The sequence below is a fragment of the Vespula pensylvanica genome, chromosome 5, assembly GCF_014466175.1.
Source record: "Vespula pensylvanica isolate Volc-1 chromosome 5, ASM1446617v1, whole genome shotgun sequence".
NCBI classification, from domain to species: domain Eukaryota; kingdom Metazoa; phylum Arthropoda; class Insecta; order Hymenoptera; family Vespidae; genus Vespula; species Vespula pensylvanica.
The window spans coordinates 5,330,491-5,354,640 of record NC_057689.1 but is presented as its reverse complement, the minus strand read 5'-3'; the positions used below and the strand labels follow the sequence as shown (position 1 = coordinate 5,354,640).

Below are 24,150 nucleotides of genomic sequence, written 5' to 3'. Positions count from 1 at the left end.
AAGAAAAAGAAAAATAGAATAAGTGAATAAATAAATAAAAATGACAAAGAATAATAACGAATATAGTCCGAGATGCTATATAAAGAAAGAGAATAACGAAAATAATGAATGAAATGTAATAAGGACTGAAATAAAGAAGAATTAAGGAAGGTTAGAGAAAGAGATGAGAATGAACAGGGATGATGAATATAATAAATATAAAAAAGAAAATATACACACATATTTATATGTATAAATAGATACATATATTAGATTTTATAAATTATTGTATATATCGGGCCGCCAACGACTAAAATTAGAAGCTGGCTTTTGTTACGTCTGTCTGTTGGGTGTATTTTGTAGTATCACGAGGCGCCGCTAATACTATTGGACATCTTGACCATCGTGAACTTGGTCGTCACCCTCCTTTTCCTCATTGAGTGCATCCTTAAACTCATCGCCTTCGGATGCAAGGTATAAACAAGCCTCTTAATCATTCAAATCTTCACTGTTTTAATTCACACGCAATTATATCTCTAATCTATATATTATATATATATACATATATTTATATTTTCATATAACGATTCTCTATATACGTATATATATATATATATATATATATATATATATATGTATGTATGTATGTATGTATGTATATATGTATGTGTCTAAAACGTGCACGCACATAAACACATACACATATACACACACATATATATATATATGTATATCTCGGTTATATATGTACATAAAAAGTATGTACGGCGTCAGCACGATTATTAACAATTAATATCTAATCTATTATTATAATCGATAAGAGATCGTACTTTGACGAGGTCGAATGGGATCGATTTGAAAAAACTGGTGGAGAGGAAGGAAAATTCATAATAATTAAAAAGAAAAAAAGAAGAAATAAAAAATGGCACGCATTGATCGGCATCGATCGAAAAAGAAACGATGCACGATCGTATATTTTTCTATCGATTTCCTACCGCCAGAATATCCGAAACTATAAACGAGTTCGAGATCGAAAGATTGTGCCGAAAGATCGAGATCGAGTGTGTAACAAGTTGAACGCCAGAAAAAAAGGAGAAATTATTTTTTATATGCTTTAATCAATTGTCGATAGTTAATCGTTTGGATTCTCGATAGTAGTAGAATTAGAAATAGAGACCCTTCTTTCGCTTTCCTTAATTAGATTTCTTAGTTTAATTATAACGTCGAATCAAAAAGTTCCGTATATAATATGACGATTGTTTTTTAAAGCAAAAAGAAGGAAAAATAAAAAATAATAAAATGAAAGGCCTGTTTTTCTGGTGTGAACGAGAATAAGAAAAAAAAGAAGAAAAGAAAAAGAAAGAAACAAGAAAAGGGTAGACAACCCTTTGAATTCGCGTATTTCTACCTCTCTCTCTAGTTTGCTTTCTATTACCGGCATGCTCCTGTAGATTATTTCTTTGAGAAAGATCCCATCACTTTTATTATCTTATTATTTTATTATTATTTTATCATTTTATCTATTATTATTATTACTACTATCAATCCATCATTTTTTATTATTATCATTATTATTTTATTATTAATATTATTAATATTACTAATATTATTACTATTATAATTATTATGATTATTGTTATTATGATCATTATAATTATTATTATACATACTTCAGCCGAGATCATCGATCACTAGTGCGTACGATTACAGTATATCATTTAATCACTTTATATATATATATATAATAAACCGCATCTTTTAGTCTAATTTTGTTAACAAGTATTACGATATTTCAAAAGATGCATGGGGGATGGAAAGATTTTTGCAAATGTATTGGAGTAATGGGAAAGAAAAAGAAGAAATATATACATACATATATATTTTTTTTTTCTTTTTTTTTTCGATTAAAAATAATCATTGAGATTGACCAAGAGATGCGGAAGATTTTCTCATTTTACACATCTCTAGGAAAAGCACCTAATCACACATAACCGAATTACATCGGTAATTAGCTTAATTAGTACAAACACGCTCGTGTGAGGCCTCACCTTTTTTTTACACGTACGTACTAACACGTGCACGCACGTACACATACACACGAACACACACACGTAAAACACATACATATTTACATACAAAACGTATACAACATTCGCGTGAATGAAAAAAAAGAAAAAATAAAAGAGAAAATAATAAAAGAAAAAGAAACGAAACATTCGCGTCCTTGAATGATAATCTATGATAGTAAACAAACTATTTTTCCACGAATTCGCGCTCTTATATTTTTCCTCGAAATCGATATAGGCGTAATAGACCGATCAATAATAGCCCTTACATATACAAACATAAACACAAAACATCACGAACGTTCCGAAGGTTCCTCGATATTTATCTTTTTGTTTTGTTTTCTTTGTGTCTCGTAAGAACATTCACGAGAGTTGGTACTAAGGAAATATCACTTTAGTATCACGGAAGCTTCGGAACGATTAACAGTGTTCTCGATCGTTTTCTAACACTCAGTTTAATAAAATACTAATATATATATTTATTTGATTTGATTATATTCTCTCGACGTTAGAACTTCTTCAAGGATTCTTGGAACACATTCGACTTCATTACGGTGATTGGCAGCATCGTGGACGCACTTGTCATCGAATTCGGGGTACGTTGAGCTTTGAAATATATTAGATATCATTTAATTAACACGAAAGATACGCATTTTCTCTCTCTCTCTCTCTCTCTCTCTCTCTCTCTATCTATCTCTATCTCTCGATCTCTCTCTCTATCTCTATCTCTCTATCTCTCTATCTATTTACCTATCTCTCTTATATAAAGAATCTTTAATAGTATTTAAATATATGTGTCGGTTGTTAATACGAAAGTGGCCTAAGTTATATAATTTATATATATATATATATCCTATTTCTTTTATTTTATATATATATATATATATATATATATATATAATGTATAATGTAGATCGATAAGATGCGAAAGAAACGATAATATATTAAAATTAAAAAAAGATATTCATTGATATTTCATTACGTTTAGGTCACTTTCATTATTACTGACGATAATATTACATTGTTCGAACCGTAATACGTTGCAATTTTATCGATTTCACGTGGATTTCGTAATCCGCTGCTTCGTGTACGCCTATCACGAGCCCTTTTCTCCTCAGACACGAATCTCTTTAATCGAATTATCGATTTTCGTGAAGTTACATAGATATATGCGTGATGCGTAATATATAAGCTACGTTATAAAAATAATAAAGGTCGGAATCATTCGTTCGTCTCAGGACAGAAGGGTAAAGGGTATTGCATTTCTTCCAGTAAACCCTTTTGCTGCTCCTTATCGATATTAAAAATTAAATGCTAACAAAAGAGCAAAGTAAGTCCGAGTAAGATAAATCCTTTTGGATATTCCTATTTTCTTTCTTTATCCCAACCGTATACGCTGCATTTGTACGCTATATAAGTATATATCTCATCGTTCATCAGTACGTTAACAACAACAGTATAAAAACATTACAAATATACATATACACAGTATTATACGCATTTAAACACATACTATTTATATCGAGTATTAGATACTGCGATTTGAATAAGAAAAACTAAAAAAGAAAAGCAGAATTTTAAGTTAATTCATTTGTAAGTCGATTTATGATTATATATATATATACATATATATTTCTTAAATCCAGCAGGTTTCTATATATCGACATATCAATATTTAGTAAGTATGCTTGCTCGAGAATAATCATCGCCAGTCTATTGCGTATCTTCCTTTACTTTTTCCAAGAGAAAGATCAAAATAAAATGAAAAAAATAAAGTAGAATCGAAAGAAAAATGGAACACGCTAGAGCTTTTGTGTTGTAAAGGCCAGAAAGTTAAGCGATCAGTGTATGTACGTTTTGAATAATTGTAAAAAGGGTCCGAACGATAACAGATGATAATTATCGCAATATATCAATATTTCTGTAATAGGAGCGGTTTTCGAGTGTGCCAAGTGGTGGCCAGCTAAGCGAAAAGAAGGTATCAATTAATTCGTATATTATTTGCATCATTCAATATAATATTGACCGTCGGATCGGTTTTCTCTATTATAATTGTATATTATATATATATATATATATATATATATACATATATATATATATGTATATCTTATTTTAAGCTGTATTAACCTCTTTTATTATCTCGTTCACAATGATACCTCTATAAGCAAGAGAAAAAAAACACAATATTTTTACATGTATTACACTTTTACCCCTTTTATCTACATTTTACATCATCATTCCTATCGTTATACATATGTACATACATACATACACACGTATATACATACATACATACATACATACATACATACATACATACATACATACATACATGCATACATACATACATGCATACATATATAATACATATATATATATATATATATATATATATATATATACGTACGTACACACACATTCATACATATTTTTTTAAATACTTCATAATCATTATCATCAATCATCATCATCAATCATCATTATCATCGATCATCATCATCATCCAGTGAAAGCCACGGTAAAATATAATGGCGGCTATCGGTGCAGCAAAGACAGAAGGGAGGAACAAAAAGAAATATAAACAATATACGTATATTATATTCTCTCCTCTTCTCGGTCGCGGCAAAGGGGTTGTAACGGTAATTAATTAGGAAAACAAATAGTTTACTCATTAGCGATCGTACTTTCGTCGAGGTGAAAGACGCGAGCGATTGGTAAAAGTTCGTCTCGACGTTGTTACCTCGTAGAAAGTAGAAAAGTAATTTCTTTGTTGTAAATGGATAAAAGAAAAGAAAGGAAGAAAGGAACCGAAAGAAATTAAGGAATAAAGAAAAAAGAAGAAGAAAAATAGAAGAATTGAATAAAAGAAAAAAGAAAAACAGAGAGAATAAAGCATAAAAACAATTCCTTCTTATATAGCTTCGTTCGTGCATCGATCTGGCTATCGAGTAAAAAAAGATCATCGATCGAATAAAAATCATCGATCTTTTTTTTTCTGTTGGTCGAAGTTGTACGCACGAAGCTACTTTTAATCTTTTAGAACGTTTAAAGATGGACAATCTTTTGGGTTAAGTGCAATTTCCTTTGTTCCCTACAGGAGAACTTCATCAACGTCGGCTTTCTCAGGCTCTTTCGTGCCGCCAGACTGATCAAGCTGCTACGACAGGGATACACGATACGAATTTTACTCTGGACCTTCGTGCAATCCTTCAAAGTACGTATATGTTGAATTAAAACGTATAGATATATCTTAAAAATAATTGTAGTAAAATCGTCTTCGAACTTTATTATTAAAATGTCAATTGAGATATTACGAAAGAAAAATTGATAATGTCGATATTAAATTGCGAATCTTTATATCTCAACGCAATAAACAACACTATTGTAAAAATAATTTATACGATGTTACAGTTTAATAATTATATAAGTTGCATCGATGTTGCAAATATTCGTTTGAAAAGAATATTCATGACCGATCAACGATGCGTTAACTCTTAAATGTGATCATGAATGAAATTTCAGTCGTAGTAATGTTTAATCGAGCAATGATTTTTATAAATGAAATTTAGTGAATTCATTCATTTCATTTTAATCGATTAGATACGTACATTATATTAATTTATTTATTATATTAATTATATTAATTATTTAATGTTTCATGATAATGTTACGATTCGAGACAGGAATTGTTGAATTTATTTATTGTTTGTTTACTTTTTTTTTTTTTCATCTTTACAGGCCTTGCCTTACGTTTGTCTCCTCATCGCGATGCTCTTTTTCATCTACGCCATCATCGGTATGCAGGTACGAAAGAACGTGTCCTCTCTCTTTTCTCCTTCTTCTCGCGTGTTTTGCAAGATACTGGGACCAATCTTACATAGGATATATGTACATTTTATACATATATACTGACTTATTTACTTTACTTATTTATTACACGATTTGTCGGACCGATCAATTAATTTTATCATGTAGATATATATATACATATATATACACATATATATATACATATATATATATATAGTTAGGTTGATATGATAGAGGGATAAAAACAAAGAAAGATATACTTGACTCGATTGATAGGATAACAAAGTACGTATCATTTTCTTCTATGTATTTAGTTCCTCATTTTATGAAAAGTGCATTCAAAATGCAAGGGATATAATATCGTTTCGTTAATTCTTTTTAGAAAAAAAAGAAAGACAAAAAAGAAAAAGAAAAATTAAAGGGATTGAGTTAAGTGGCATTGAAGTTTGGTGATAATTAGTGATTGAGAAATTCCGTTGTCAGGTCTTTGGAAATATATCGAACGATCCAGGAACATCGATCGATGATCACAACAACTTTCAGTCCTTCTTCGCCGGTCTTATGTTGCTTTTTCGGTGAGTCGAGCAGCTAAATACACTGCAGGTTCAAGGATAAGGGAAATCGTGAAGGATTTTCAATGACCTGCCGTCGAATGATTCGATTAATTGTTTCCTTTCGTCGAGGAGAAAGAAAAGAAAAAGAAAAAAAAAAAACAAGAAAAAAGGAAAACTTAGAACGTCATTAAAAATTTATTTATTTTCTCCGTTACGACATATTTTTATATTGAACGAGAAAATAATACGTAACCTTTTGTTCGGTTAATAATTCAACTCGTCTGATTCTTCGTCGACGAATCGAACAATTTTTACGAGCGCACGTTCAAAACATCACCGTGATCTTTCGCGATGTTTAACGAACGATCAATCGCACGAACGTATCTCGATATTACATCGAATCTCATATACAATCGAGTATTGAAAAATTGATTTAATAATTTGTAACAAACGAGTCGAGCAACGTTTTTGTTTTTTTTTTCTTCTTCTCTTTTTTTCTTCTTCCTCATTTTTTTTCATTTTTCTTTCTTTCTTTCTTTTTTTTTTTTACCAAGTTCGAAAAGCATCGCGAAATATATCGCGAACGGCAGGGAACGATCTAAAGTACGAGAAGGAGAAGAGATAAGGGGGAAAGTTTTGGTCGCCGTAAAAAAAAAGGGGGGAAGAAAAGACAAATCGCAAAAAAGAAAAGGAAATAAAAAATAAAAAGATTTATACGATAGAAAGTATTGGGCTGCTAGCATGAGGTTTCACGAGAGTAAGCTGCTCGACGTGTCAAGTTGTTGTAACCCCGCAATTAGCTGTCCCATAGAGAGTTGGTCCCATAGTAATGCTTGCGTTATAGCTTTGGCGTCGACGATATAACATTTTTCATAAACTCGAAAGAATCGATTAAGATATCTCGAATTCGCGAAAAGTTCAAAACGAAGTAATGAAACTAAAGAATTTTTAGGATCATGCGATTCTTTCGAGTACATGGTATATGTATGTGTGTGTATATATATGTACGTATGTATATATATATATACATACACATACATATTATTTAGAAAGTAAAATACAAATCTAACGTATATCATAGATCCCAATTATATGTGGTAGAACAGTATACTTAGAAGGACTCTTTGTCGTAATTCACATTTTTACACAAACAGATACACAATTACACCGATATTATATCACGTATATATATATATATACATTTATATATATATATATATATATATATATATTTGTATATATATATGTGATATAAAATATAGATCAATACAATACGATACTCGTCGGGTTTTAAACGATTTCACTTTGTCTATTTACGTTTTATATCGTTCGAGCATTCCTAGATTAGTTCCTATTATCTCATCTCTACGTAGTTTTTTACTTAAGGATCATAGCAGTCAAACAGAGAGACGTTTTCGGTCATCCAGCGAGAGAAAATACAACCCGGAAGACGTTATCAAGTCATTTGTGTCATAAAAGAAAATGAAAGAAAACTCGATTCGATTTTAATACGTACTTATATATACATATATATATATATATATATACATACATACATACATACATATATATATATATATATATATATATTCGATAAAATATATTTACCTACGTCAATTTTATCGTGGTTATTCTCGTAAGCACGATAAAAAAAAAAGAAATAAAAAAAAGAACAGGAAAAAAAAACAGAAAAGACGAATAAGAAAATGCGAAAAGAAAAAGGAAAAGAAGTATAAAAGATTAGAAAAAAGAAAAAGGCAAAGACAGAGAAATAAAAATGAACGTTCGTGAATAAATGCTGCTCTCGCCCTTTGGCTGCGGCTGGCTCACTTATTTCTGTGGGTCTCAGGTATTCGGTAACATCGAGCTGGGTGCTGACAGTTCTATTAACAAGCACAACAATTTCCAAAGCTTCATTCAAGGTCTGATGCTACTTTTTCGGTAAGTATCGTCACATCGTAAGCTTTATCGTTTTATTGATTCTCAATAGAATCAAAGTTATAAAATAATAATACTATGCACAACATGCACCTATCTTTTAAAGCTTCGATTCTTGAATAAGGACAACGACACACGCATATATATATTTTTTCTTTTGAATTATTTTTTATTTCTATTTTTTTTTTTTTTTATTATACAAAATAATTCTTATTTCTTAGATATCAAAGAAGAGTAAAAATCCGAAGGGAGAATCCGCACATATCGGCAAATTCAAATAGAAACATCGAGTTTGATAGATTAGATATAGTAATATATACCTTATTGCTTTTGGTGTTGCTTTGTATCCTCGAACGAGATGCATGCTGTATATTTATATATTTATATATATATATATATATATATATATATATATATATTAGATATTACGACGATATCATAACTAATATCAAGTCGATTTTTTAAATATCATTACGTCTTATAATACAAGAAAGAACGTCGTAATATCTTAACGTAGGTATCCTTGCCAATATGAACCAAGTACGAAAGCTTAACCCTTCGATCTATTGAATTCTCAAATCTCTTGAATCTCTTATATTATACTGTACGTGTAAATAAGAATTTTTTAACAAGTTTTTTGCACTTTTTCTTTCGAAGATTCGAGAAGCAAAATGAAGCATATAATTCTTTCTCTGCTCGTTTTATATATAGATACTACTATATGTATGTAATATTAATACTTGCAAGTGTAACGCGAAGCTTAGTAAGCGAGTATACAAAAAAAAGAAAGTTGAGATTAAAATTAGATTAAAATGAAATAAAATGACTTATCGTCCATTACAACTTTGCTCCGTCGTATCTTCGAAGGATTCGAGTTGATTTGCATGTCGTTAAAAAAAAAAAAAAAAAAAAAAAGTAAGAAGTAAAGTAAAAATAAAAGAGAAAATAAAAAAGAAACATTCTCTTATTGCGAAGATCACGATCGATTAGTACGTAAGAGGAACGTTAATATGGACTAACATATTTAATCGTATCTCGTAGGTGCGCAACAGGCGAAGCTTGGCCGAACATCATGTTGGCTTGCATAAAGGGTCGACCTTGCGACGTTAAAGCAGGGAAACAAGAACCAGGTGGTTGCGGTTCTAACATCGCCTATGCCTACTTCGTCTCGTTCATCTTTTTCTGCTCGTTTTTAATGCTGAATCTTTTCGTTGCCGTCATCATGGACAATTTCGATTATCTAACGAGAGACTCATCGATTCTCGGTGCACATCATCTCGACGAATTTGTACGAATATGGGCGGAATATGATCCAAAAGCCACCGGTAAGGTACTCTACAACGAGGTCTACGACATGCTTAAGGTGATGGACCCACCGTTGGGGTTTGGCCAAAAGTGTCCTAACAGGCTCGCTTACAAAAAACTCATCAGAATGAACATGCCCGTGGATTCAGACGGGAAGGTCAACTTTACAACAACACTTTTCGCACTGATACGAGAGGATCTTAGTATTAAAATGAGATGCGGTTAGTTGTAATAATCCTTAGACTTAACGTTTTTCTCTAATTCCTTTATTAACATCGTTCATCGATTCGTTGTATTTCTTTTTTTCCTCTCTCTTTTCCTTTTCTTCTTCTTTTTCTTTTTTTTGTTTTTCTTTTCCTCGACTTCGTACCGATATTTCGATGTCTTTCGAAATATTTTTTTTTTCCTTTTCTTTTTTCTCTTACAGCCAATGAGATGAAGCAAGCGAACGAGGAGCTCAGAGATACGATTCGAAGTATCTGGCCTCTGCAAGCGAAAAAAATGTTGGATCTTTTGATACCTAGAGACGAAGGCAAGTGATATCTCAAATGTTTCCATTCGTACATACTTACATTGTCGCATTTTCGGTGGATACTTGAAATCTTTCTTATATCTTTTCTTTTCTTTTTCTTTTTTTATCATTCGTCTTGTTATTTTAGAGGTAGGCAGAGGAAAACTCACCGTCGGTAAGATATACGTCGCTCTCATGATTATTGAAAATTGGAAGACGACGAAGTTCGGTCGAGAAAAACCATCCGGACAGGTGAGTCATCCGTCGAACGCGTTTAACTTAATCAACGTGTAAGAACGATAAGTTTAAGTCTATTTGAAAGACCCTCGCCGTTCTTCAACTTCCGTTCGTTTTTAACATACTTCCTTGTCGTTTGCGACAAACAAGAAAAAAAAGATGATATATTCTAAAATTAGATAGCATTAGAATGTTTTTTATCGATTCGAATGACAAATTGAGGATAAGGCAATAGAAGTATTGTGAAAACGATTACGGAAGATTCGATGAGGGGATATCACTTAAAGTGGATGTTTTTGTCGTTGGCTTTTTCGTGGTAGGATTTTCACACGGCCGGTTCGAGAACCGATTTTTCAAATAGCGAATTTCCACTAAATCCAGAGTAGCTCGATAGCAACCTATTCCCAAACTGGGAACGCTCGAAATTCGACGTAATTCGATCTTAAGTTTTCCTTTACCTTTTTTTTTCTTTTTCTGAAGTTTTATGAAAAGAAACAAAAAAAGAAAACAGCAAAGCAAAGCGATAAGGAACACAGGAAAAAGAAAAAGAGACTAAGTCGATCGACATTGAACTCGAGCGATCCTACGATCTATTATTCCTCCCCACAATAATCCTAATTTTTCTGATGCTATATACCTATTTTACCTATGTGTGCTGAGTAGTAGTGCTGAGAATTTTCAAAGATTCATATGTATCTGAATAGGAATATATAAATATCGAAGTGTTCGATTTCGGTTTTCCATCCCACTGAATAAATCTCGCGTATTTTGTTGGGTATAAAAAAAAAAGATTACGATCGAGGGATCTATAATATCGATTAAAATTTATGATGAATATTTGTGATTTCTTTATTGGGACGGCAAGCATTATTAATTTGATTAAGTTGAATATCTTTTGGATTTTAAACAAGACGTACAAAAATAAGAAAGGTTAATAATTTTCTTTTCTTTTTTTTTTTTTTTTTTTTATACATATACATAACTCTCGAATTAGCCAAGTCGATATCCGTAGAAGCAGTTCGATGTGTGACCCTTCCTGAACGATATAATTTTCAATTAGAAACCTAACATATATAGTAGACTATCCCGAATCGATGCATCCATTGCTCCGTTCTATTAAAATAAAAAAAAATGTAATATTATGTATCTACGAAAATAATGCATTTACATTTTTATATCGAATATCGTACGTCTTCGTTCATGTTTCTTGTTTTCCTTTCTTTTTCTCTCATTCTACGACAATAATTTTTATTAATCATTTTTAAGCGCAACGGATGAATCGACTCGAAAATAAGAATTACTTAATGTTAATAGATAGTTAAGAAATTGTGATTTTTAATTTTTTCTCTTTTTTTTTTTTGGATGAATGATGATTAAGATTAGTAACGTTAGAAAAAAAAAATACAAAAAAAGAAAAGAACAAAAATAAGATTCTGTCTGTTGAATTGTGACCTGTAATATTTTTCTCTTAATGATATTTTAGAAGAGATACTTGCAACACGAGGTTTGAATGTCCATTATTAATGGATGAGATACGATTTTTTAGATACGATTTATTTAATTTCTATTATCGTAGGCGTACCCGATATATAGAGGATTTTTAATACTTAATAATAACTACCCAGACAAGAGGATGTTCACGCAGCTCTCAATCATCTCTTTGTGTCTTTTTTCTTTGTTTTACAGAACGATAACGATCTTATCGATAACGATAATGCTGGGCAAAGTCCTGCAGCCCAGGCGGTAGTACTTACTTTTTCTCTTACTTATATCATCTTTATACCATATTTTCTTTTTCATTTTAATATAATTTATTTTCCTTTATTATATATTATACACCATTTATATACTATGTGTATATACATATATATATATGTATGTATGTATGTATATATATATATATACTACTTCATCGCATTTTGTAAAACCCTCGTTTCTTCCACTACTTTTATTCTTTTTTTTTTTTTAATATTTTTAATATGCTTTTAACGATTATAAATAACATTTCTTAGTAAAAATTACAGTGTTTCGCTTAATTAAAAATTAGATGGAAGGAAAAAAAGAAAACGAGTCTTTTCCAACGATGCTTCATTTGTTTGTAAAAATATAATACTTTTCATATCATACTCTCTTTCACTCTGTCTCTCTCTCTCTCTCTCTCTCTCTCTCTCTCTCTCTCTCTCTCTCTTTCTCTCTCTTTCTCTCTTCTTCTCTCTCTCTATCTCTTTATCTCTCTCTTTCTCTTCCTCTCTATCTTTCTCTATCAAAATGCGAAGACACATAAGCCAGTATTTAAAAATTAGTATTAAAATTGAAATATTATGAATATAAAAATGTGCTATTGTGTCTTTGTTACTTTTTTTTACATTTGTTACTTTTTTTTCTTTCTTTTTCTCTTTCTTTCTTTTTTTCTACCTTTCTTTCTCTCTTTCTTTCTTTTTTTCTACCTTTCTATCTCTTTCTATCACACTCACTCACTCACTCACTATTAACACTCACTATTACACTATTTCTTTTTCAATACGCGTATACATTTTATGTTTTATATTTAATTTTATTTTCTCGTAAACAGTTTCATAACAATGAAAAGCAGCACAACGGTCGTTGATTGGTTAATCAATTATAAAGTTTAAAAAGTGTAATTGGAAAACACTTTTCGTTAGAAAAAGAAACATAATCGACTTTTATTTTATTGTATTTTATTGTATTTTATATATTTATTTATTTATTAATTTTATTTTTCTTCCTCTTCTTTTACAATTAAAAAACGATGCAACAACGGTTGTGCTTATGTCAAAACACACGATCACACAAGTCGATCTTTCTTCTCTTTCTTAGGCACTTAATGTATTAGACAATAATCCTACTATAGCATCTCTAAGACTAGTCTAACATATAGAAACTTAGATATCTAGTACTTCCTTTCAAAAAGATCCTTTTCTTAATAGCACGTTTCTTTTTTAATAATTATATATTTATATATATATAAATATATATATTTATATTTATATATACTTAGTTTAGGATAATATTCAACTATAGTCTGTGATGGTTTCGATTATATACATCAAATAAAAAAACTCAGAATATCGAAGAAATATATTAGAAAAAAAATTTCTCATTTTTTTATTTATTGCATATAAAATATGTAACATTGAAGCAAATGTCGATAAAAATGATATAAAATAATAGATACAATTGAACGATGTATAAAATCGAGGCGCGTTATCAGTTTCTTAGTCGTCGTGTCGGTATCACGTGAGTGCACGCACACACGATGTGTGCACACGTGAATCGGTCCTTTGCCCCCTACGATATGACATAGGTGTGTGTGTAAGTAAAAGACCTATTAGCTCGTCGAACCCTTTTAGAGTCGAAAAGTTCGAAAAAAATTCGAACGAAGTAGTCGTCGAATAATAGAGCTCTCGCCTTTTGCCTCGTGTATTTATATATTAATAATCGTATATTTTAGCCGCCTGTTACATTAGAATACTATTTATTTTAGAATTTATCTACCTCTATCTCTCTTCCTTTATCTCTCTCGTTTAACTATAGCATATGTAATTCAAACTTTTAGAGTTTGATTTGCCATAAAGATAGATGATCGATCTTAGATCGAAAATTGGACATTATATTTTTAGTTCTTTTTCTTTCTTTTTTTTTCCTTAGGATTAGAAAAAACGCTCCTAGTATAACATACATACACACACACACGCACAAAGCATTCGTAAAGAAATGTTCTTTTACCCTTTTAGAGCTCTTAATATTAAATGGTATTAGAAATTTGATCCAATATCGTTCAGCTTTATTCTCTTTCCTTCATTCTCGTACTTTATAATATATCTCTATAGATAGACATCCTTTTAACGGTACATGGGAATAGAGTAGTCGTGAGTTAGATTCTTAGATAGTTTTATTCGATTATTGTAACAAGTAGATATAGTATTGCTCGAATTTTTCCTATCAAAATTATTCTACGCTATACCAATAATATTCTTATATAGTATTATTAATGAACACAAATACGAACTTACCCATTAACATCACAGATACGAACATATACAGAATATTAAAAAATTCTAATACAGATAATGTTACGTAGTTAGATATCTCTCTCTCTCTCTCTCTCTCTCTCTCTCTCTCTCTCTCTCTCTCTCTTTCTCTCTCTCTATCACTATCTATCTATCTATCTATCTATCTATCTATCTATCTCTCTCTCTCTTTTTATTTCAAACACAAAAAAAGACTTCACCTACAAACTCTTACACGATATAACACTTATTATGTTGATTTCGGAAACGACAAAAAGGAAGAAAGCTGTGAACAACCAAAATCATTCCTTTCCTCTACGTCATCATCGTAATCTGCGTAAATTAGAGAAGCTGTCTATATACATATGTACCTACTTTAGTTGAAACGAAGCTTATTTGATTAATAATCAAATATCTTCGTGTGGGTACATATATATATATTTTTTTTCTCTCTCCTTCTTCTTCTTATTTTTTTTTTTTTTAATCGAGATTTACAAATGTAGAAATTAGTTACATTTTTATTTTTTTATTTTTTTTATCAGCACTCGCACGATCGCGAGCATATCCAATTGTTTATCGTCGTTCTCACGTATGCTCTTTAGTCAGTTAATCTCTTCTCTTCATTTCAAAATCTCGTCGATTAAATAGATATCGCATAAAAGGAATAGAAAAAGAATAAAAAGAAAACAAAATAAAAAAGAAAATTGCTCTTAAAATCTAACTAAAAACGTACGAAAACGAGACGACGTTAACGATAACCGAGTGCGCTCGCAATTGATGTATGATTTATTTGTATCGCATGTTCTTGATATCTTGATATCGTCGAATTAATCAACCAAACAAAATCAGTCTGTACAATATTAATTAGCACAATATCCTCTTAGCCAATCCATTCACCATTCCATAAGACTTATACAAAATTCTTAAAAGCTTGCAATTTGTGATTGTATATTCGTCGTCGCTTGCCAATTCCAGCAGATTGATATAAAGTTTGTTCGTCACAATCTTTTTGATAACACGGCGTGTAATATATATGTATGTCTATATATGTATACGTGTAAATAGCACGACGATTCGTCGACGTTCGTTGTTCTTTTCAGATGTAAAATTTAAATCAATACGAATATCGTGAATATATATATGTGTGTATGTATATATATATATATATAATAATTTATTAAAAATAACGTTCGTCGACGAGATAAGCCATCCTTTTATTAATGTTGCATGCTTATTAAACAATTTGCATTTACGCAGTGTCATTGACTCATCGAATACCTACATATGTAATTCTCTGTATATCTCGCATATGGTATACCTATTCGTAACAATGCTAAAACTTTCGCACCAAAGTACAATTAATATTTAACATTCCTTGATGAGATCATGACAAACATATACAGGCTTTCCAAAATAACACGCAACAACTGATCACCGATTTTTCTCTAAAACACCGATCTATTAACGACCTCTCTCGATTTCTTCATTCTATCTTTTTTTTATATATATATATATATATATATATATATATATATATATATGTACACGCGATATATTCCCGTCTCTTTTTCTCTCCTTCTCTCTCTCTCTCTCTCTCTCTCTCTATATATATATATATATATATATATATATATATATATATATACTTATATATATTTTTATCTTGATACAATACTTATCTCTCTCCTTTATCTTTCGAGAATTACACCAAACGCACAATCGCGTTGCATTTTCTAATAATTCTGGCATGGCATCTCGTTTATTGAGATTTTGCAGATCAATTTTCTCTATATCGACGTTTTATTATTATTACCACCAATGAATGCTCTATCTCTATCTCTTTCTCTCTCTCTCTCTCTCTCCCTATGTTTCTCTTTGTCTCTATCTCCTTTTTGTTATAATATATGTATATACATATATCTTTCTTGATCTCTTTCTATCTTTTTTTCTTTCTGTATTTTCTAATTGTATTTCGATCGATCGATCGATCGACTCGAATCTGACGAAGATCTGTCACGCGAACGGAAGCAAAGCATATGAAGAAAAGCCTGTATGTGCCTGTACATAGTAATGCACATTTGTATGCAATATGTCGATACTACGCAAGATACTCGCCGAGAAAATGGTATACAAAGCGAAGCAAAACAAAAAAAAAAGCAAAAGAAAACAGAGAAAAAAAAACAAAATAAGTTGTCGATCTGAAAAATCTATCGATCTGCTGTCTGACCGCCGGTGTGCTTTCGCACATTCGAATTTAGCAATCGACCCTCTACAACTGCCTGATGGACATGGCGGTGGTTAACCACACCGGAAATAGCCACGCAACCGGAAGTAGAGCGAACAGCCTCGAACCCGTGGTACGTCCGACAACGGAGACGAAGCTCGATCGGCACAAGGACTTTCGTGACGAGGAGGAAGGGACCTTAGGGGCCCTAGCAGCCGCCGAGCAAAGACGACAGCATAGCATCAGGTAGAATCCTTGTCTCTAATAATCATTACATTATTATACAAAATTAATACATTTAAAGAAACAGTAAGACTTACTCGTTAAAATCTGAAAGGGATATATAAAATGAATATAAATTTGATTTTAAATAAATTCATTGCAAATAAACGAAAGTATATATTTTAAGTCAAGATTATTACACGATTGATAAAAATGTGGCTAATTTTCGAAAAGCGTATATTATTGTTATCGCACTTAAACGTGTTGTTTAATTAGTATTGTATTTTTTTCAATTTTTAAATTAATTTCAGAAACAAAAAGGTGAACTGGAAGATGTCCCACCAGTACGATATACTAGGCAGCAGCGGAGAGAGTAGCCAGGGAGGGGGTGGGTCTGGGGTTGTACTCGTAGTTAATGGCGAGGATCGCGCCCCCGAGCTAGAGCCATTGCTGGCTGAGGTGCCCTCCCAGCAGGATCACGACTACTACTACCATCACCATCACGACCAATACTACGATACCGACAATGATCAATACTATGACCATCACCACCACCACCACCACCATCACCATCATCATCATGATCACCGACCACCCTCGTACTACCAACACCAGACCACCTACGCACCTCGCTCCTCGATCCGTTACCACAAGGTCTCGGCTCGATCCAATTCCGCAGTAAATTTTCCCGTTTTCGAATCAAATTTTTCGAATAGCCCTATCTCTCTCTCTCTCTCTCTGTCTTCTCTAAAACCGGGATATATATATATATGTACATATATAGATATATTGTATATTATACGCATATATTATATATCCACATACGTACATATATAGTTAATATAACGGGCTACTATCGTTCGTTTCTTATCTAATCAAAGACGCGAACCTCCGAACGAATTTTTTAAACTAATTGTAAAGACCATTTGTTTTCTTTTTTTAATCGATTCATCTCTATGTTCAATGTAACTTACACTCAGGGCGTGTTCAGACGATGTTTCATTAATGATTAATTCGAGACTCGACGCTTGCGATCGAATCGTGTTTTGATTTTAGAATGTTTTAGTTGATTTCGCTTTAACTATATATACATATATATATATATATATGTATATATATGTATGTATATATCACGGATAAGATCTATGTCAAACGCCCTTAGAATGATTTAGAATCATTTTGATCAGTTACTTTGTTTTATTTGGAGAGAAAAGAAATTGATTTCTGCAAAGATATGATTACACACATCCTTTTTTATTATTATTTTTATTATTATTATTATTATTATTATATACATTTATATATATATATAAATATTATATTCCTCTTAGAACGATAGAGAACCGTTCTCTCGTAGATTAGGACGTGCTCACTCACGTCGCCCGTTATTTTCCCAAAGAGAACTTTTGAGACACCCGCTAGAATCTATTAGAGAATCACCCTTAGATCTGAACGTTTTGCACACTTATACATACGTACGTATTACTCATACATACGTAGCTTCCGAAAAAGAAAAAAATCTCGGCAGAGAGTACTTACATACATAAATAGATACGTACATAAATATCCCGTTATATTATTAGATCTAATTAGAAACACAATTACCCTATTCGAGTCAATATCTCCTGTCCTACGTGTCCGGGATCAAAAAGCCTCAATTACATCCACGATAGCTTTAACCACTATGAATTCTTTACCAATGAATAACCTGCCTTTCCGTTTCGATCGATCGGTCGAAAAGTATTGCGCGTGATGTCGTGACTCCTCTAACACACATAAATGTCGGCCTTGAAATTATTCGACCACACGATATCAAATAATATCACTGTGAATTTGTAGAACTACAAGAGAGAAAAGACCGACCAGAAACAAAAAAAAAAAAAAAAGGAAAAAAAAACTGTCGAACGAAAAGAAACCATTGGACAACTATCTTTGCATATTTTCAATATATACTGCTCACTTGCAATTCGAAAGAACGAAGAAGAAAAAAAAGAAAAGAAAAGAAAGAAAGAAAAAAGAAAAAATAGAAACGGGATTAGAAAAATATATATACACATCACCTGGACACGAGGCTCTTTAGAGACCGGCGAATCTCTCAGGAGAGATTTTTCTTTAGAGATTCTAAGTCTATATTAGAGAACCTCCCACCCTTGTCCCTAGCTGCTTTCAGCCCTAGGACCGTTTCGGCGAAACGATGTGGTCATCGTCGACGAGACGACGAGATGGACTACCTCGTTCTCCGATTGAATATATCTTCTCTTTCTCTCTCTCTCTCTCTCTCTCTCTCTCTCTTTATTTTTCTTTCTCTTCTTTCAATTTCTCCGTCTATCTATCTATCTATCTATCTTCTTCTCTGTCTATCTGTCTGTCTGTCTGTCTGTCTGTCTGTCTGTCTGTTTGTCTGTCTGTCTCTATCTATCTCTTTCTCGTTGTTTATCTTAAAAATGTCCGTATCCACATTGTATCCTGGTAAGTACCGATGCACCTAATTGGAACGATATTGATCGCTCGGAGTGGATCTTTTATCATTACTTTTCTCTCTCTCTCTTTCTCTCCCTCTCTCTCTTTTCTTTCTCTCTCTATCTTTTCTTTCTCTCTCTCTCTCTCTCTCTATTTTTCTTTTCTTTTTCTCTCTTTCTCTTTTTCTTGTCTATCTATCATCCACCCGAGCGAACACGCAAAATATATCACTGAAAAGGAGCATGTTGCATGCGATGAGATTTTTTGGAAAGTTGCATGCCTTTATTAACAACGATTTATTAGAAGAAAAAAAAGAAAGAAAAAGAAAGAAATTAAAAAAAAAAAAGTAGTAAAATAAAGCGAAACACATAAAAAAGCGAATGATCTAATACACGTCTGTACGTCGACTACTCTACTCTTTATTTATTCGGCCTTGTTTTTATCGATTATTTCGAGATATATTATATACATATATATATGTATATTTTATATATACATATATATTAATAATATACACATAATATATACATATACATACATAGATACATGTCTCTCGATGATCATCCTACGTTAAATAGAAACATATAAAGAGTATAGAGTAGATCGTAAAATGCAACGTGATTAACGATCGGAGGCAAAAGGCGTCTCGAGCGAGATCGGTCTTTTTAAATCGAGTAAAACGCGGGCAAAGAATCATCGACACTCCTTAGAAAAAAAAGAAAAAAAAATGAAAAAAAGACCAATAGTAAAAAAAAAAAAAAAGAGAACAAGGTCTCCTAATCGGTTGTTCTCAAACCGATCAAGTATAATACTGATTGATCTTATTCGTTTAGATGGAGCTGCAGGATGTCGTAGTTAGCGACTCGCGTGCCGGTAGTATCGAGAGTCTAACGCATTATGGTGAGAGACTTCACCCCCATCATCCTTCGACGCATCCACCGAGACATCATTCGCGATCGCCAAGCTTAAGGTATTTTTATCTTTTTTATCTATCCTAATATGGTACGGATACGTAATTATATTGTAATCAAGTTATAACATTTAATGTATTGTCGTCCATCGTACCATCGCCTAACATCGAATATTATAAGTTATATCATTTTAATAGAAGACATTCGCCGATCATGCAAAGATCGCCATCGCCAAGGCGACACAGGCACGATCATCATGGATATTATCACGAAGGACCAGGCTTTAGCGACACGGTTAGCAACGTCGTCGAGATTCAAAGGCATCATCATCATCCACATTCCACACAATATAATCGACATAGGATACGAGGTACGTGATCGCACGGTACGCGAGCGTACGCGTGCGTGCGTGTGTGTGTGTATCTCTATCTCTATCTCTATCTCTATCTCTTTCTCTATCTTATTGTTAGTCTCGAATGAGAAAAGAAAAAAAAGAACGAATGAAAAAAAAAGAAAAAAAGAAATAGAAGAAACAAAACAAAGTCCTTTTTTAAACACATTTCGTATAACGAAGGATCCAGAGCCACGAATCCTAACCCATCGTTTTAGTTGTCCGAGATAATATCATCCCCTTTTCTTTCTTCGATAACATTTGAATCGAAACAGTTGAAAGATTTTATACGGATCAAAAGTATTCGTGTCTCTGCGATTCGAATCTGGATATGAGTGTCGCTATAAATGGTTATTCGCAAGAAGGCAAAAAGGCTCTATGTAACTCGATGTAATACGTTTCTTCATTCTGTTCTGTTATGCGCCTACACAGACTATTACGACCACTGCGACTATTACGACGATGGTAATTTCTTTCGCAAGTCCGTTTCATTCCCTATCCAAGGCAGTTTATGTCATATGTACTTTGTATGTATGTTCGATGTCGTTTGGCTTTTATCGTCTTGTCTTACCACCTATCCTCTTTTATTATACAAAGGACACACAGACTCTGCGCACGGGAACACGCACCCACACACATACAAAGAGACATGTACATTCACTTGAAATTTTCTCAACGTAGTCTTCTTTACCAGTCGCTTTACCAGTTATTACCATCGGACACTCCAATTACAACCCTTCTTTCTTTTATGTCTATACCTAGATCGTATTACCTTAGTTTTGTATAAAAAGTGCACGTATACCTACCTAGCTGTTTGGTATACAGGAGTATAGTTTTTTATTTAGCAAACCCATCGAAAGTAGAACGTCCTTGATGCCATCTTTAGTCGTAATCGCACGCTTTCACGGAACGAGCTTGAAACGTTGAGGTATAATTATGTACGTAATACACACACACACACATATATATATATATACACCTGTAACATTTTCGATCGATGATCCTCGGCACTCGGCATGAACGAGAGATCACCCTATTGGCTTCACCCGTACCTTATTTTACGCCGTAGGTAGACGGGAGAAGCACGGATCAGCATGCGTTCGATGCATCGTGCGAATTACACACCATAGTAGGATTAACAAAAACAGAACATGATAACAATGACAATAACAAAAAAAAGAAAAAGAAAAAAAGCTTTAGGAGCGTGGTCAGTCCGACGAGACGAAAGGCAAAATAATACTTGCTCTACGGGAAAGTAGTAATAAATATATTATCCGGCAGAGTCCGTTAGGTCGAATTTATTTCGACGGCTATATAAGTACTGCCTAATGTAGAAAAAGATGGGGCTGCTTGAAAAATAACTACGCCTATTTACTATTACCTATGTAAATAATCTACATAGTAAATATCTACGTACATATAAATTCGCTCGGCATCTAGACACGATGTCGTTGACGAAAACGATTCTTCTTCCTCCTCTCGTTCGAAGCTAAACCGAATGAACGTGAAATTATCGAGAAATGAAAATTGAACAATTTTTGTCAGGTCCATGGAGCGCTTCGACGAGTCCCGCGAGATCACCCAGTCCGGTTCATCGGATAGAACGTGGGCAGCATTACGGTACGACCAGCTTGGAACAACGCTCGAGGAGTCCAAGTCCTATCGGTGGTCGTACACCGGCACATCCGCATCACCATCATCGTCATCCGTCGCATCAACACAGCTATCCGGTTTTGGTAGCAAGAAGAGGCCGTCGATTACCACCGACGCCTAACAAACCGTCGACGTTGCAGTTAAAACCGGCGAATATTAATTTCCCAAAGCTTAACGCATCGCCGACTCACGGACCGCACATGGTAGGAGGTCCGCATGTACCGGCCGTACCGGTTGGCATGCCGCATCCTACTACCGGTCATATGCAACCCCCGATGCAACCGAGTCACTGTCCGCTCAGCTTCGAGCAGGCCGTGGCGATGGGCCGAGGAGGTCGTCTACTTCCGAGTCCTGTACCGAACGGTTACAAACCGCAGCCCCAGTCGAAGCAGCGAATGCCGAGGTAAATATTTTTTATCTTACCGATTTCGAAATTATGAACAATTCTAATGCGATAATCGTTAGATAGATAGAGCTTATATTACTCGGAAAAAAACAATCGCCTCATTCGAAGGAAACTATCCATCGTTTTTTCTTTCTTTTTTTTTTCTAATAAAAACGAATTGCAAATAATGGTATAATCGTTCTTCGTAATTAGACACCTTTGTAATCTTTCATTAAATTGAAATAGGTCGAGACATTCCGACAGCGACGAGGATGACTGGTGCTAGCCAAAGTGGGACCCTGGACGGTGGTCCGGCGACGTGGACGCCCCCAGGCGTCTTTGGGTCTGTGCGTGAATCGTCTACGTGAATCGTCCACGTGGGACGTGCATTGACTTTCTTGTCACGATCGCGAGAACGCGATCGATCGATCGATCGAACGAGAGGATCGACACGAAGGATGCGGCTGACGGCTTCTCGCGAATACGCAACGAAACGAGATAGAAATACAAATAAGCCGAAAATAGAGAGAAAGATGTAGAGGAAGAGGGGAGGTAAAGAGAGCGTGCGAGATTAGAATCGATTAGGAAAAGGACTGATTGAATCGGTGAAACGGAAACGAGTTTGACTCTTCGTGAACCGGAAGCAAAGTGTAGGTAAAAGTGAAAGTAAAATATTCTGGTGCTTTCAATGGCGAGAAATTAAGAGGGAAACAAAAGAGAGAAGGGAAAGAGAGTGGTTAAAGGGCGGGAGGGTGGTTAAAGGGGGTTGGAAAGATTGCAAGAAGGGAAAGAGAAAAGAAAAGAAAAGAAAAGAAAGAGAAAAACAGCAAAAAAGAAAGAAAGAAAGAAATACATAGAGGAAATACGTAATATATATGTCGTGTATGCATCCACGTTAGAAGCGCTCGTAAAAAAAAGTTCGTATCGCATTCGGTGATAACGCGAAATCGGACGACGGACGCTTCGTTTGTTTTTTAATGATATCTTCGCTGCGGCCATTCCAATCGGCGAATCGGGACGAGAGGAGGGTCCACTTTTTATACGATAATTAACCAACGGTAACAACAACTACTACTACACTACTACTACTACTACTACACTACTACTACTACTACTACTACTACTACTACTACTACTACTACTACTACTACTACTACTACTACTACTACAGCTAGTACTACTACTACTATTACAACAATAACAACTGCAACAGCAAAAATAACAACTGAAAGAAGAACTAACAAGAAAGCAAAAGGGAAAGAGGAAGAGAAAGGGAGAGAAGAAGAGAAAAAGAGAAAAAGGAAAAAAAAGGAGGGAGTGGCAGATACCATGCTAATGCAAAAATGGCAACAACAACAACATAATGAACGAAAAAAAATTAAATACGAAACGATACGAAAAAGACAATGCGTGGGTGCCGTATTCTTTTTCGTGTCTAAAAAAAATATATATACTATAAATATATGTATA

General features: G+C 33.3%; 1 protein-coding gene across 37 annotated transcripts in view; it reads left to right on the top strand.

Moving 5' to 3' along the window:
• Positions 1-23,486, top strand: part of LOC122629615 (voltage-dependent calcium channel type A subunit alpha-1) — a 105,558-nt gene extending 82,072 nt beyond the window's left edge. For 8 of the 37 annotated variants that reach the window (XM_043813210.1, XM_043813214.1, XM_043813209.1 and 5 more), the window contains 16 exons: positions 2,558-2,641; positions 3,976-4,023; positions 5,146-5,262; positions 5,787-5,852; positions 8,262-8,353; positions 9,392-9,876; positions 10,083-10,187; positions 10,315-10,418; positions 12,090-12,146; positions 16,693-16,904; positions 17,192-17,558; positions 20,174-20,310; positions 20,449-20,621; positions 21,075-21,107; positions 22,188-22,698; positions 22,927-23,486. In XM_043813210.1, the coding sequence (XP_043669145.1) occupies positions 2,558-2,641; positions 3,976-4,023; positions 5,146-5,262; positions 5,787-5,852; positions 8,262-8,353; positions 9,392-9,876; positions 10,083-10,187; positions 10,315-10,418; positions 12,090-12,146; positions 16,693-16,904; positions 17,192-17,558; positions 20,174-20,310; positions 20,449-20,621; positions 21,075-21,107; positions 22,188-22,698; positions 22,927-22,966 (2,631 nt within the window). In that variant the 3' untranslated portion in view covers positions 22,967-23,486. Of the gene's footprint in view, positions 1-342; positions 454-2,557; positions 2,642-3,975; positions 4,024-5,121; positions 5,263-5,786; positions 5,853-6,341; positions 6,434-8,261; positions 8,354-9,391; positions 9,877-10,082; positions 10,188-10,314; positions 10,419-12,089; positions 12,147-16,692; positions 16,905-17,191; positions 17,559-20,173; positions 20,311-20,448; positions 20,622-21,074; positions 21,108-22,187; positions 22,699-22,926 lie in introns of all 37 variants that reach the window. The other 29 variants (XM_043813226.1, XM_043813228.1, XM_043813218.1 and 26 more) reach the window with 22 other exon arrangements.
• The last annotated feature ends 664 nt before the right edge of the window (positions 23,487-24,150 follow it).